This window comes from Scomber japonicus, chromosome 5 (genome assembly GCF_027409825.1).
Source record: "Scomber japonicus isolate fScoJap1 chromosome 5, fScoJap1.pri, whole genome shotgun sequence".
In the NCBI taxonomy this organism is placed as follows: Eukaryota; Metazoa; Chordata; class Actinopteri; order Scombriformes; family Scombridae; genus Scomber; species Scomber japonicus.
Genome location: NC_070582.1, coordinates 17,620,308 through 17,635,643, shown reverse-complemented (window position 1 = coordinate 17,635,643; position 15,336 = coordinate 17,620,308). Strand labels below are relative to the sequence as shown.

General features: G+C 43.8%; 1 protein-coding gene across 1 annotated transcript; it reads left to right on the top strand.

The window, feature by feature from the left end:
- The first annotated feature begins 2,450 nt into the window (after positions 1-2,450).
- On the top strand, positions 2,451-14,355 carry znf710a (zinc finger protein 710a). Its single transcript, XM_053319911.1, has 5 exons — positions 2,451-2,558; positions 11,062-12,585; positions 13,311-13,502; positions 13,587-13,761; positions 14,165-14,355. The coding sequence occupies exons 1-5, from the start codon at positions 2,451-2,453 to the stop codon at positions 14,332-14,334; spliced, it is 2,169 nt and encodes a 722-aa protein (XP_053175886.1). The 3' UTR covers positions 14,335-14,355.
- The last annotated feature ends 981 nt before the right edge of the window (positions 14,356-15,336 follow it).

Here is a 15,336-nt window from a genome sequence, read left to right as displayed (position 1 = left end):
CATAGTTAACCTCCTGCAGGGCACATAAGCCCACCTCAGTTAGATAAAGAGGCTGCACTCACATACATGAAGTTAATTAAATAATTAATTAATTAATTACATTAATTTCTCATGTAATTTTTTTCAGGATACATGTTCATATTTTATTCTCACAGTATTGTAGTTGTTTGGGGACGACGAAGAAAAATGTGCCCTCTTGTTTCAGCATCTCAAATTATTTTTGCAAAATGCTTGCAGGTGTAACCACCAATTTCTCAAAATAGTTTGTAATAGGAATAGTTCAATGTGTTAGGAAATATGCTTATTCCTTTTTTGCAGAGAGTTAGATGAGAAGATAGGCATCATGTTCATTGTGTGTTCATTAAATATAAAGCTACAGCCAGCATCTAGTTAGCTGAGATTGGCACAAAAGACTGAAAAAGAGAAAACAGGTAGCATTACATTTCATGTGTTTCATTTGTACAAAAGCTAAAGTATAAAAACAGCAAGGTGCAGTTTCATGGGGGGCTATGTGCTGCACTGTTTCTTTAGGGTAGCTATAGTAACTTCCTGAAGTCTTCGCTGGTTGCCTAAGAAGGTTCCACCAGTATCTGCACTCTTGTAGTACCTGTATGACACGCCCACTTTACTTCACGACACACACCCCTGACTCCTAATCATAACTACTATTACTACTAATGCCTAAACCTAACTAAGTGGGTGTGTCATGTAGGAAAGTGGGTGTGTTGTGAAGATACTGGAAATCTGCAGATAGACCTACTTGGGTTGCCTAGCAGCATCACAGGGATTACAGAACAAATTAGATACATTAGTTTGTGAGCTTTTGAGGTGCTGGTAGGCAGATTTTGTTACCTTCAGGCAGAGCCAGGCTAGCTGTTTCCTGTCTTAGTTTTTCATGGTAGTATATCATGTTTCATAATAGAAAAAAAGTTATTTTTGGTCAATTTGTTTAATGTAACTAATTAATCTTGCCATTATTTGCCATGAAAACTTCAAGTGATATCTTCTTCATTGTCAAGCATAAAATATGATATATATATATAGAGAGAGAGAATATATCTAGAGAGAGATATAGAGGATATATCATTATGTAAAGTGTAGACTTTGACTTTGTATTCCAAATAGTACACATGCCAAAATTATGAAATCTTACATAATCTTTTATGATCAGCAAATGAACAAAATCTGTTCACACTCAGATCAAGACAATGTATATTTCAAATGTGATTACAACACATTTTAAGATTGAATGATTTTTGCAACATTAACTGCACCAACCACATGTATTCCTTCTTTCTGGTCTAAACGCTCATTGAACTAATGATAATAATGACAATCCATTCAGTGATGATGAATAATGTCGAGTAAAACACAGAGAGGTCAAATTATGTCGTCAGTTTAAAAGGTCAGATTTGTTTGACGAGACTGTTTCAAACAGCACTGAAATCATTTGTTCAGGTTTGTGTGCTCTGTGTGTGTTTTCTTATTAAGACAAAGGAACAGCAAGTCAAATTTAGTGTGGATGTTTATTTCAAAAATCAAAATTATATAGTCTACAGTATCTGGTTTATCCTTTTTAATTATAAAATCTCTTGTGCAATTATCGATTTTTTTATTTTCCATGTTGGCCAATTCTGAATAAGCCTTTTCCTTTCCAGTGTACTGTTTCCCTCATTTTCTTCTTAGAATTTATTTCCACTGAAATGTTTCTGTCTTTTTGAGCTTTCAGTGTTTTTTCTTTCTTTTTTTTCTTTGCTATGCTTCTCTCTCCCTGCTTTATGCTCCTTGTGCTCTGTATCTTTTTCTGTCTCCCCTCCCTCCCTCCCTCTGTCCTTCTTTCTCTCCTTCACTTTTTTCTTTGGCTGCTTTTCATTCTGTTTTCTTTCATTGTTTTTCTTTTCTTTCTCGCCTAGGGACCCCATTTTTTTTCTCTTCCTCTATTCAGGTTTTCTTTATTCTCTTTTCTGAATAGTTGTGGTACTTTAAGGGGAAGGGGAAGGCGAGGGAGAGGGGAGGGAGGTTAGTTTCAGTCAAAGCTGCAGAACAAAACTTCCTCCCACACCACATGCAGTGTCTCTTGGAATGAGTTTGTCACTGACTTGAAGACACACTCCCCCTCCTATGTATACCACCATGGATGACAACCCTACAGTGAATTGGTATTAGGCCAACACATACACACACACACACACACGTGCGCGCGCACGCACGTACTATACTGACAATTGTCCTCTTAAATATCAATGGGGCATGTTGTGAAAAGCCTCTGTGTCCCAGTCACTGTTTGTGGTTAAGCGGTGTTAGTTCAGTGTGTGGTATCACATGGTGACACATGATGTGGTGGTGCGTTAAACCAACCACAGCTGTGTGTGAATATGATTATCTCCCAGCTGAGGTGCGTAGAGGGAGGCATTTGTGCTTCACAAGAACATCTTCATCACTGCAGAGAAATGACAGGCTACCTTACAGGAGGCAGCCCCATGTCGAGGAGCACTACCTCCTCAATGGCTTCGGTCTCAGTGGGACTTCACTCAGATAAGCACGAGCGCAGTCCACAAGTAAATCAAAAACAATAAAATCATAAAGCGCCTGTTTGTAAATTTGGTGATGTGCAGTAGCTGTTGATATGGAAATGGGAAAAATAACACGAAGGAGGAAGAGAAATCCATTACTACACTCCTGAAAGACAAAACCACAGCAGCCAGTTAATCTCCAGATATCATGACAGAAATCATTCCTCTTTCTTTATGATAGGGAAAAAAGACTACAGCCTCTGCACCTATGGTTTCCATCTCACAGTCTCTCTCTCTCTCTCACACACACACACACACACATACACACACACACACACACACACACACACACACACACACACACACACACGCACACACACACACATTCTGCCCAAGACAATTTAATGCATGACTCAATGGCATTGAAAGTGGGTTGGATAAATTGGAAATGATTAAAAATGCAGAATTGACAGGGAAACCGATAAAACTTTCTCTCTATAAGTAAGAACCAAAAACCAGCATGATGGAATGGCAGGCTTGAAGGGGAGAGAAAGGTGAAAGACAGATGAAAGTGAAGAGAGATAAAAGCCGGAGTGAGGAGGGTGTGGGATAAAGCAGGAGGAAGGGAGGCAGAGATGAAAGCAAAATGAGAAAGATAAGAACAGAGTGAGAGAGACAGAGAGGGAAACGGAGGAAGAGATAGATAGTGTACAGAGCAGAGAGAGAGGTAACCATGGAAACAGGAGGAAGGTACAAAAGAAGAGATAGACAAAGGGTTTGATTTAAAAGAATGAAACTTGGACGAAAGAAAAGTAATTCCGACTGAAATTTGTTACCGGGAGATGGAGGAATAATACAAAGGAGTGACGGCCATGGAGGGACAGTAGCTGTGTCCCCACTGTCTGCTATAGCCACTTTGAATGTGGTCGCCTCTAACCAGCATATAAGGCACTCCAGAGACCTCTAGTGTTAATAGGCTTCTGTGGTTCATTGTGGGCCTCACCTTGAGTAAATCTGGGGCCATTTCACTATGTAGGACACTTGCAAGATTGACAAAATCGTGTGTCCTTTTATGTATATATCTGTCTAATGTAGAAAGACTTAAGCACCTATACAGAGAGGATGTGGCGAGACTGTACAGTATGTATATTTTCTAAGCATACTTTTCCATGAATCACATAGCAGGAAGAGACTTCAGAGCGACTAAAATAGGATAAAGTACCTTGGGAAAAAATTCCTCTCCCACCTTACTGCAATGAAAAACTGCATTCCTGATAAGGAAATGTGAGTTCTCCGTGGTCCTACATTGTGTTTGCTGACTTATTGAATGAACTTGAGGTGCATGTTGAATTCTGTGCTGTTGACTATCCTTCCCCGTTGAATAAATGCAATGTGCCCATATATTAGGATTCATATTTGTATATCTATATAGAGTTACAGACAGACAGAGGGTTTTTATTCTGTGGTTTTTGAGTCTCTTGTGGCTATCCCTCTTTCTCCCTTCCCCCTCTCTGTTTTTCTCTCCTCTCTGTCTTTTCTCTTTCGTCCTCTGTCTCTGTTTCTCTCACTCGCTCCCCCTCCCTCCCTCCCTCCCTCCCTCTTTCTCCTGATCTCTCTCTCTTGCTCTCCCATGCCCCCCTCTTTTTCTCGCTCTCTTATGCTCTCTCTCCCTTCTCTTTTCTCTCTTTCCTTCCATAGCGCTCTGTCTCACTCCCTCGCCCCCCTCTCTGTTCCTTTTATATCCTCCTTGCTGAATGCTCTTCTCCTCTCCTCCCTCAACTCTGTCTTTTCTCCTTTATATTCAGTCTTTTTTTTTCAAGCTCTCCCCACTCCTTTCTCCAATGTTGTCTCCAAGCAGAGCTATTTCATTGCTAATATTCCATCTTTCCATTTAGTACCCCACTACAAAAATGAGGAGAGTAATCTTTTATTTAGGGTTTTTTGCTCTGGCCATCTCTGCATCCTGTCCTGTGGTTTGTTGTAAAAATGATTTGTTGAGTGAATTTAAGACATGATTTGTTCAAATATACAGAACAAAAAAAAAGGAGGGGGGGGGGGACAAGCAAACATAAGAAGCATCTGTACTGAATCAGAAATGGATGAATCTGCTGCAGATTCTTGTTTGTTTATTCTCTGGAAGTTGCAGATGATTCACCTATAGTCTGATCATGTCATTCATGTCTAATCATCACAATTAAAGTTGCTCTCTTTGAAAGCAGTGAGTGAAGCGTTACTGATAAAGACTGAAGCTTTGTTTGTTTTATTTTTAATTTTTTTCTTCCAGTTTGTGCTCTCCTGTCTGTGTGTCCAGTCTGTTCTTACTGACCTTAATGGAAGAAGCTGGAGGCGTTGCAACTAGGGTGTGGCTTCTTTTATACACTTTTGCTATATTCCATCTGCATTGCTTAGATTCAAGCTGTGTGATTGTCTGTTCTGTGCTTATGAAAAAAGCCTGCTGTGCTTTTTCTTTTTTTTTTCTTTTTTTTTGGTGAAAGCTTAATTACAGCAGCTAATCATGCTTGAGACTTACTATTATATCAGCATGCCGTGCAGAGGTGAGACTGATCCAGCACTGGAAATAACAGAAGGTGTGTGGGCTCGCTGCCTTAGACTCAGGTCTGAGAGGAATGGCCAGCTAAAACATCAACATCAGTCCAATAACTCAAAGTTCAAAACGCAGAGCAGACTAAATCCTCTCTTCTTTTTCTCGCGTTCTGAGCATAAGAAAATCTTCACCTAAACGCTGTAGCTATAACAACCTTATACACAAACCTACACTGCTCCCAGTTTGCCTGACAGTGAAAGGATGTTGAATTATAGCCATCACCTAGCACAGCGTTTCTCACACACAGTCAGAGCAAACTCGGGCTGTATGCAGCCTGTCACTGGGCTGGATGAAGAAACAACACTGACAATGCGAGCTCACTAACGTACAGCACAAGGAGACGGGTATATGTGGAGAGACTCTGCTGAGGCTGATGCACAACTCCAGTATATTACCATTTGCATTATGCAGAATGTGTGTTCACGTCGGTTTTAACATAAAAGAAGAAAAAAAAAAAGAAAAGAAAGAAAACAGGGAGTTGTCATCAATGAGCCCTCTGCAGTTTTATGATTCATTGAGCTTTTCTCAGGGGTAAAACAGACCACTAATATCTGAATCTCCCTTGCTCACTCTTCCCCTCTCTCTCTCTTTATCTCTCTCTCTCTCTCTCTCTCTCTCTCTCTCTCTCTCTCTCTCTCTCTCTCTCTCTCTCTCTCTCTCTCTCTCTCTCTCTCTCTCTCTCTCTCTCTCTCTCTCCGACTTGTTCTCTTCCTCTTACTGTGAAGAAAAGAAAAAACAAAAAGTTATAACTTTGACCTATATCACAGAGAGGATGTGACACCCCACTGCATGGTTGTCCTCTTATAGATAAACAACACAAAACTAGAAACTGTTTTTGGAAGCAGACAAGCAGTTGCTGGTAGAAATACAGTAAGTCATATGGACACCCGTGTCAGAAGTGTGTTGTTTCAGGGCTGTGGGGAACTGAAAGCATGTTGGGAGTCAGTGGTGTGTGTGTGTGTGTGTGTGTGTGTGTGTGTGTGTGTGTGTGTGTGTGTGTGTGTGCGTGTGCGTGTGTGTGTGTGTCCCTGATCTCAGACATCAGACAAATGTGCACGCACAAACACACATTAGAAATCCCAGTTGAGGGTTAGTACACTTGAGAGCTGGGCAATGGCTTACTTCCCTTACTCACTCTCTCTTTCTCTTTCTCTCTCACTCTCTCTCTCTCTCTCTCTCTCTCGCTCTCTCTCTCTATGCACATAGGAACCTGTGGAAAACTAAGAGCTGAATGAAATTTTATGCTTATTATCCATTGTAGCTTTCTCCACTATTAGTTTTCCGTAGCCCGGCACATGCAAACGCACCCAAAGTAAATGGACAAGCGAGCAGGTTTTGCTGTTATGAATTTTCAGGCCTGGAAAGGAGCCAGTGTATTTCTTCCCCAAACTTTTGTTGTCTGTGTCTTTTTCATTTTCCCCATAGGCTAGTTCTGTGTTGTTTTATGTACGTGTCCCTTGTTGTTTCTTCCATGTGGTTTCTTTGTCTTTCAGCCTCTTATCTCTTTGTTTCTTCCCTTGCTCTCCTTCTATTTTCTCTCCCATTCTCTCCCTTGACTTCCTGCTATCTCTCCCCCTCACTCACACCCTCACTCAATCTCTTTCTCCCCCCCCCCTCCCCTTGCGCTCACTCTCATTCCCTATCTCTCCCTCCTCCTCCTCCTCCTCCACCCCCCAACCTCCACCTCCACCCCCCCCCACCCCCCCCTCCGCTCCCCTTTCTCTCTATCTTTCTCATTCTCGCAGCACTCCCAGCCGCTGATGATTGATCAAGGTTTTCAAGGTTTGCCCTTTCCTGTTATTTAGTAGGAAGTGTTTATGCACAGTCCTCAGCTTTACAGTCACAATTGGCATGTGTCCACACAGTGTTTGACGCGCTCGCCGGCACCTATACCATACATCTTAGACACACTTTTTTTTTTTTTCCTACACATTTCCTACCCCTCTGTGTTTACTAGTTAAATGGAAAAGTAAGCTCTGTTCTAATAGAATACCTGTCTAATTATCAGGATCATCTTCAGTGCCGACTACTTAAGCACACAACCTGTACTTAGCCCGCAGGTATTCTGCCGCACTGTTTCTCAACACAGCCTGAAAGAAATCTGGAAGTTCAATAGTTAATGTCTTCCCTTGCTGTTTTTCCTTTTCCTCACTCTCTCCGTCTCTCTATCTCCTTTCCTCTCTCCATTCCCTTTGCTCTCACCCCCCCTCCCTCCCTCCCTCCCTCCTTCCCTCCACCACCTCCTCCTCCTCTCCTTCATTCTGCACCCCCCCCTTCTCTTTTCTCTTGCTGATGGACTCTTCTTTTTTATTTTCACACTCCACCATCCCCCTTTTTTCTTCTCTCTTTTTCTCTCTCCTTCTTTCCTCCAGCACCCCCCCCCCTTCTCTTTCACTGCATTTTCTTTCAACCCTCCCTCTATCTCTCTTCCCATCCCCACCCCCTCTCCACCACTCCCCCTCCCCTCTTTCTTTTTTCTCTCTCTTTTATTCTTTCTTTCTCTTTCTTTTGCCACATCCTTTCTTATGCCTCAGCCCCCCCCCACCCCCCAGCCCCCACTCCATCCCCCCCAGCCCCCCTCCCCGCCACCACCCCCACGTCTCTCCTTTCCCTTCTTCCTCCTTTTTGCTGCATTCTCTTCTTCCCTCCCCCACCCGGCTCTCTTTCCTCTCTCCCTTTTTCTTTCTGTCTCTTTCACCCCCCCCCCACCCCCCCACCCCCTCCTCCGCCTCTTCCTCCACTCAGCTTTACTCCCCCTCCCTCTGCTTCTTTCTTCCTTATTCTTTCTCCCCCACGTCTGTCTCCCTCCCTCCCTCTCTTCTAACTGCTTTTCTCTCCTTTCTTTCTCCTTCTCTTTTCTTTTGTCACTCAATTTTTTTTACTCTGAATTTCTCAGACAGTATACTTCAGGCTGTCTCAATAGTTAATTAGTTTGAATCTAGAAATAATGCCAGCAAACTAAACATGGTCTCTGGAAAGTTAAATTTTTAGCATTTCTCAGACATTATCTGTCTGACTGTTTTGCTATTGACAGACGCACCTCCACCCAGAGTCTCTGAGTGTTTGTGCGTGTCAGAGAAAGTGTGTGCGTGCCTCTATGTGTGCCTGCATACATACATACATATAAACATGTTCGTGCATGTGTAAATTCATATATATCTGTCTGCGCGCACACAGGAGGAACTACTGATTAGATTCTATAATTGTTTGTGTGTTTGAGCGCACACTCATAAAAAAAGGAAATGCAAAGTATAAAGTGTGATCAAGAAAAGATAGAGCTTGTGTCTCTGTGCGCCTTAAAGAGAAATGTGTGTTGAAGGGTCATGCTGGATTGTATGTAGTGAGAAAGGGAGATAAGGGGTGTGTGTGTGTGTGTGTGTGTCTGTGTGTGTGTGTGTGTGTAAGAGAAAAGAGGAGAGAAAGAGAAGTGAGATGGGAAAGAGAGGGTGGGAGGAAGAGAAAGAAATGGGGTGATGCTGTGTGTGCGTGTGTGTGTGTTTGTGTGTGTGTGTGTGTGTGTGTGTGTGTGTGTGTGTGGGGTGGAGGGCTGAGTGGTGGTGGGGGGGGGCAGGCACAGTCAGTTCTGATAACAGCAACAGTAGGAGGAGGATGAGCCGTGGGACCGCCCCACTCTCCCACAGATATAAATAGGAGGTGGATTTTTTTACTCCACTCATTTCTCCTGAAGGATGAGATCCCTGAAACACCTCAAACATCACTCCAGGAACAATGTGGTGAGTTTGTAACCTAAAGATGGAGAAAGATGTGTTGCTGCTCAGCTTTTAGGGAGGGGTGGGGGTGGGGGGGGGGGGTTACTTGTTTTGCAGTTTGTTAGTGAGCTACTTGCACTCTTGTCTGTGCGTGTGTGTGTGAGTGAGTGAGTGAGTGAGTGAGTGTGACTGTGAGGGGAAGCAAGATTACTTTTCACATTCATATGAGCACCGCAGTGGGAACATCTTTTCAAAAGATAAGAGTGGACTTAACTGTTGTGTTTGTGTGTCGGCCACACGTTTTCTGTTGCTGCTCTAATTGTTTGTCCTTAGGTGTCTTTCAGTTGCAACTTTAAATGTGAAAGTACGGACTCTTGCAATTACTACCCTTCCTCTCTTTCTCCTTGTCATTTGTCTTTTTCTCTTTCATTTTGTCAGCCTTTCATTTTGCTGTGCTTTTTCTTCTCTCTGGCTCCCCTCCCTCCCTCCTTCCCCTCTTTCTCTCTCACTCACTCACTCACTCACTCTGTCTTTCTGTCTCTCTCCGGCCCCCCACTCCCCCACCACCACCACCACCACCACCACCACCTCCCTCCCTCCCTCCCCTCCTGCACACCCCCTCCCTCTCCTTTTCCTTTCTCTCTTCCCTCCTCTCACATGCTCACTCAATCTCTCGTTCCCCTTCCCTTCCCTTCCCTCCCTCTCCTCCCCTCTTTCTTTATCTTTCAGCCCCTCCATCTCATTTCTCTCTCCGTCTCCCTCCCTCCACTCCTCCCCCGCCCACAGCTCTTTCTCCTTCTCTCCATACCTCCCTCCTTCTCTTTTCTCTCTCACTCGCACACACACACACTCACACACACAATTTCAAATACACACCCAGTCTCTTTCCTTTTCTTTCTCACAAACACACTGTCTGTCTCTGTCTGACTACTTTAAAAGCAGTAATTATAAATGACGTGGTTATCAGGGCATCCAGGTCTACTCCCCTCTCCCAACACACACACACACACACACACACACACACACACACTCACACACACACACACACACACACACACACTCACTCACTCACTCACTCACTCACTCACTCACTCACTCACTCTCCACAGATGCACACACACCTTTATTCTTGCTCTATCTCCTTTTCCCTTTTCCCTTTTCTCCATCCACTTTTTTTCTTTTCTTTCAGTATTGTGTCAGGCAAAAAGCAGCAGCTCTTGCCTGTATGATACAGAGTGAAGACTAGTGTGTTCAGTTTGAAAAGAAACCAGGGGTCAGAGCTTCTCCATACATTTCCCAACCAGTCAGTTCTGTTCTGAGAAATAACCTGAAACCAGCGGCCTATAATACCCGCTTCTCTTTAACCACAGAGAGCCAGTTTGGTCTTACCACAATTTCTTCCCCATAGTTTCACTGTTCCGCTTTCACAGGCGGCAGGGTAAACATGTGCATGTGGGTCTGAAACACTTCGGAACCATACAATTATGTTAGCGAGTCTTATGCATTGGTCTGGAATACAGAATGAGCTCGAAGCTCAATCGAATGTCTGTTATGGATATGAGACTGCCTCCCGGCATATATCATCTTGTTAAGGAAGCCCGGTGTGGCAGGCATTATGAAGTCGGCTACGGCGAGAGTCTCTGAGTTTAGAGCCGAGATGCTTTGCTCCTCATGAATGGTACAGATAGATTCAGTGATGAGCCGACTTTGGTCAGCCAGGCTGCCCCGGGACCCCACAGGAAGTGCTGAGGACAGTCCACGGAAGTCAACTTCCTGGCTGGACCTGCATCCCTTGTTGTGTTCTTTATTATTCTAAAGCCTGTCAAGGAAGGAAGCGGGGCGCTAACACAGATCTGCCTTATCTCCTCAATCTAATGTTCTGTGGATTCAGAGCAAAGAAAAAAGGCGTAGTCCGAATGCAGCTTTTACAGAGTAAACCTGAAAAACATCTTAATACTCTCCTGGAGTTGTCTGTTGTCTATCTGAAACATTAAATCTTGAAACTCAATCATATGATCATTTTTATATTACTCTAAAGTAAAAATGTTGTTTGTATTAATAGGAAGGTTACCAATATCATGAGGCTACAATGGGGAAATGAGGTTATATGAGGAAACATTGTGTAAGGCATGTTTTGTAACAACGGAATTATAAAAAAACACACACAGATGTATTATTGTTTCTGCTTCATTTTTTCTCACTTACGCTGTATGGTTTGTGTGTTGTCTTCCAGGAGGAGGAGAGTAGCCGCTTGGTGCGGACCTTCCCCAAGATGACTGAGGGCCACGTGGATGTGGGCACACAGACGGAGACTGTGGTGGTGCTATCTCTGGCTCAGGCAGCCGTTCTTGGCCTCATCTCCCAGAATGAAATCTTTGGGGCCACCATCGCTCCTAATGGCTTTTACACAGGAGAACCCAGAGAGCGCCCCTGTCCTCAGCCTGAGGCAATGGAGTATGAGTACGCTGACCAGCTGATAGGGGCTAACGGGGACTACCTGGCTGAGCCTGCTGGGGAGCCGGAGCCCCAGCCACACTGCAGTGAGAGAAGAAGGCCAGGGCCCCGTGGGAGGACCAAGAGGCCTAAGAGTGACGGAGATTTAGTGGGTCATCCACACAAAGTACCAAGTCCACAGGCTCAGGTTAAAGGTGAACGGCTTGAGTCTGATACACCATCTTCCTGCATTCACATGAACAGCAGGCGTAGTCCTGGCAAACAAGAGGATGCCATCACGCCACAAGGTTCTCTGAAAGAGGAGCAGGCCTGCGGAAATTGTCCCTCATGTGTGAGAGATACATCCAGGCCACCGTCAGACAGACAACCAGAGCAGGAACAAGAAGAAAGCAGTGGTAGAGAAAGAGAGAGGAAGGAAGAGGAGTTGGTGGTGGAGGAAGAAGAAGAGGAGGAGGCACTAAACCTCAAAACTAGTGGAGAGACTGGGAGTCCTTTGGAGAACCGGTATTATGAGTCTAATGAGGTAGCCTATGAGTCTGCTGATATGGCACTGCCAGGAGAGTACGAGGAGAACGGGCAGGCCATGCTGTGGTCAGACCCAGAGGGCCTCGCCAGGAGGATGCAGATTGACAGGTTGGACATCAATGTACAGATCGACGAGTCTTACTGCGTAGATGTAGGAGAGGGTCTGAAACGCTGGAAGTGCCGCATGTGTGAGAAGTCATACACATCCAAATATAACCTTGTCACACATATCCTGGGCCATAATGGAATTAAACCCCATGAATGTCTACACTGTGGAAAGCTATTCAAGCAGCCAAGCCACCTTCAGACTCACCTGCTCACCCACCAGGGAACCCGACCTCACAAGTGTACCGTTTGTGAGAAGGCCTTCACGCAGACCAGCCACCTGAAGAGGCACATGCTACAGCATTCAGATGTCAAGCCCTACAGCTGTCGCTTCTGTGGCCGTGGCTTTGCCTACCCCAGCGAGCTGAGGACCCACGAGAACAAACATGAAAACGGTCAGTGCCACGTCTGCACCCAGTGCGGTATGGAGTTCCCAACCTACGCACACCTGAAACGTCACCTGACCAGCCATCAGGGCCCCACCACATACCAATGCACAGAGTGCCACAAGTCCTTCGCCTACCGCAGCCAGCTGCAGAACCACCTAATGAAGCACCAGAACGTGCGGCCCTACGTTTGCCCAGAGTGCGGCATGGAATTCGTCCAGATCCACCACCTTCGACAACACGCTCTCACTCACAAGGTACTGGCAGCGCACGCCCTCGCACATAAGGTACTGAAACCAAATGATGTGCCTGAATTTTGTCAACCAGTTAATGTGTCCAAAACAAAACCCAGAGTAGGCCAGCCTCATACAACTGCACATTTTTTTAAATCATCATTAAACAAGAGTTTAGAATATAAAAATGACATTATGAGGAATAGGGAAATATTTTTGCTCTATTCACTCAGTGTCTGCTGTATGACTTCTCATAGAAAACTGAGGGGTATATTGCACACTTGCATCACAGCCTTTTTTCTCCTAAACCAGTTGCTTTGTAAACACAGTCTTCAAAGGCCTTGAGTTTTTTTGTGTGGCTCAACCCGCACTTGCATGTGTTTTGTGTTGTGTGCTGTTTGCAGAGCTACTTCCCTCAAGTATTTCTATCGGTCAGTTTTATTCTGTAGGAAAAAAAAAACTTTTCACATTCATTTTTGTTACACATATAACATATATATACATATACACATATATAAAAGTTAAATAAATGTTGAAACTGAAAAAAAGTATATTCTTTCCATTGATAGACTTTTTCCACTCTTTCTTTCTCTGTCTTTCAACACTTGGGGGGGCTAATGTAATCTACATGACTTAGAGAAGCCAGAATACAAATGCCCACATGCAGACGCATGCAAACTCCTTGTGTGTTTCTCCCCATGACTCATTATTTATTTTATCTAAACAGCACATTTAGCCAGATTCATTAAAAGGACCGAACACCTCTTTTGTTTCCCCAGGGTATGAAAGAATTCAAGTGTGACGTCTGTGCCCGAGAGTTCACCCTGTCTGCCAACCTGAAGAGACACATGTTGATTCACGCCAGTGTGAGGCCCTTCCAGTGCCACGTCTGCTTCAAGACCTTTGTCCAAAAGCAGACCCTTAAAACGCACATGATTGTCCATCTGCCGGTCAAGCCGTTCAAATGCAAGGTGAGTGAAGCAGGCGGATTTAACTTAAAGACAAGGTGTGACGGAGCAGAATGGTATACTGACCGTTGTGCTTCTGTCTCTCAGGTATGCGGGAAGTCTTTCAACAGAATGTACAACCTCCTCGGCCACATGCATCTCCATGCCGGCAGCAAGCCCTTCAAGTGCCCTTACTGCACCAGCAAGTTCAACCTGAAGGGCAACCTCAGCCGACACATGAAGGTCAAACACGGCATCATGGACACCTCAATAGATGGACAAGGTGAGTTGCTCTATCTGACACCCTTAATTACTCTCTCTTCTTAGAAAGAGATGAAATTTCTTGGTAGCATTTGAATTTGTTGATGGGTTATGTGTGGCAGATTTCCTGGTGGAACTGCTTGGCGGGTTTCATGTCACTCAATCTGTCCCTAATGCACTTTGACTCAGCATGTAGTGTAATCTGGTGGCCAAGTGTTTTGATGTTTCTCTGTCACTCCCTCCCTGTGTGTTTAGTAAATATAGCAGTGCCTGGATTAGACATGCCTGTCTCTATCAGTGGAGACTGATACTGAGGCCGGGGAGGAGGGGCAAAAGAAGAGTTCATTGTGTGTGTGTGTGTGTGTGTGTGAGTGTGATTGAGGACAGAGTGAAATCATATTTGTACCTTTTGCTTCCTTCTTCAGAGCCCCCCCAGGACCCAGAAGGCCAGGAGGATTATGAAGAGGAGAGCTTTGAATTCAGTGAGCGAGAAAACCGGGCTAACAACAACAACACACCAGACATTGCTAAACTATCTCAAATGGAGTATTACAGCACCTATGGGAAGGGCGCGGGGCGCTTCAGCACTGCATGAATTATTAAAATGACCCCAAATTGAATATAAGTGTTAATTAATGATAACAGGATTGTTGTTTTTTTTTTTTTTGTTTTTTGCTGTTAAAGGCATTGTGTTCGGGTTGTTCTTCAAGGATGTGAAGATACCCAGCAAAACTGCACATTCATATGCACTGGAATCGTAATGCTACACAATTTGAAAATGCATAGTTTTTACCTAATTACATATTTTTCATCTTTAAAACACTGCAAATCTACTGAAAAAATATATATATTATATATGACAAAAGTGGATTGTCTAAAATCGCGAAAACTAAGTTGTAAAAAAATCTATATAAATGCGTATGTTGTCAGTTGCTTAACAACAGAAACATCATCTGAGCCTAATTTGAAAAGCACATTTTTAGCTGTAAGCATAAAAGCATATGGTGATGTCATACTGCACTTACTCACCCAGACAATCCCAGTCTCTCTCAGTCTGCTGTGGTAAACTAATGTGAAGGGTTAGAGAAGGGAACAAGTGTTACTGCTCATTTCACTTGCCAAAGCTTATCAAGTTGCAGAGGTTAATGATTCACTTTGATTTATACTGTGACAAATTAAATCTGAGGTCTGTAATATGACTTCAGCTCCATTGGATTTGGAATCCGTGTTTTATTGTATATTATTGTACATAATGTATCAGTCCTCTTGTATGTTGGCTGGTACTATAATCAGTGCTTTGCACTGAGGGCCACTGTGTCTACTTTTTAGGTTTCTGCATTAACAAGCATCCCCCTGTATTGATCTCTAGTCTATGAATGTAATTGTTTCTGTGGAATGTTTTAAGACACTAATGACAAGAAAATCAAAAATACCCTTTTTAAAACCATAGGACCCTTTTACCAAAGAATTGAATAAAATTTTCAGCTACAGGCACTGTCAGTCTCTTTTCCTTGCTGTTGTGTCGAGCTGGGACATTGGTTTTCTTAAAAGGTCCAATCGCAGACCTCATGAAATTACATTCAGGCTCCCCTCCCAC

Bases quoted from the DNA above. Each gene is read 5' to 3' on its own strand.
- znf710a (XM_053319911.1), top strand. From the start codon at position 2,451: ATGACAGGCTACCTTACAGGAGGCAGCCCCATGTCGAGGAGCACTACC. The intron at 13,503-13,586 runs GTGAGTGAAGCA...TCTGTCTCTCAG, and splicing joins TCAAGCCGTTCAAATGCAAG to GTATGCGGGAAGTCTTTCAA. The intron at 13,762-14,164 runs GTGAGTTGCTCT...TTCCTTCTTCAG, and splicing joins CACCTCAATAGATGGACAAG to AGCCCCCCCAGGACCCAGAA.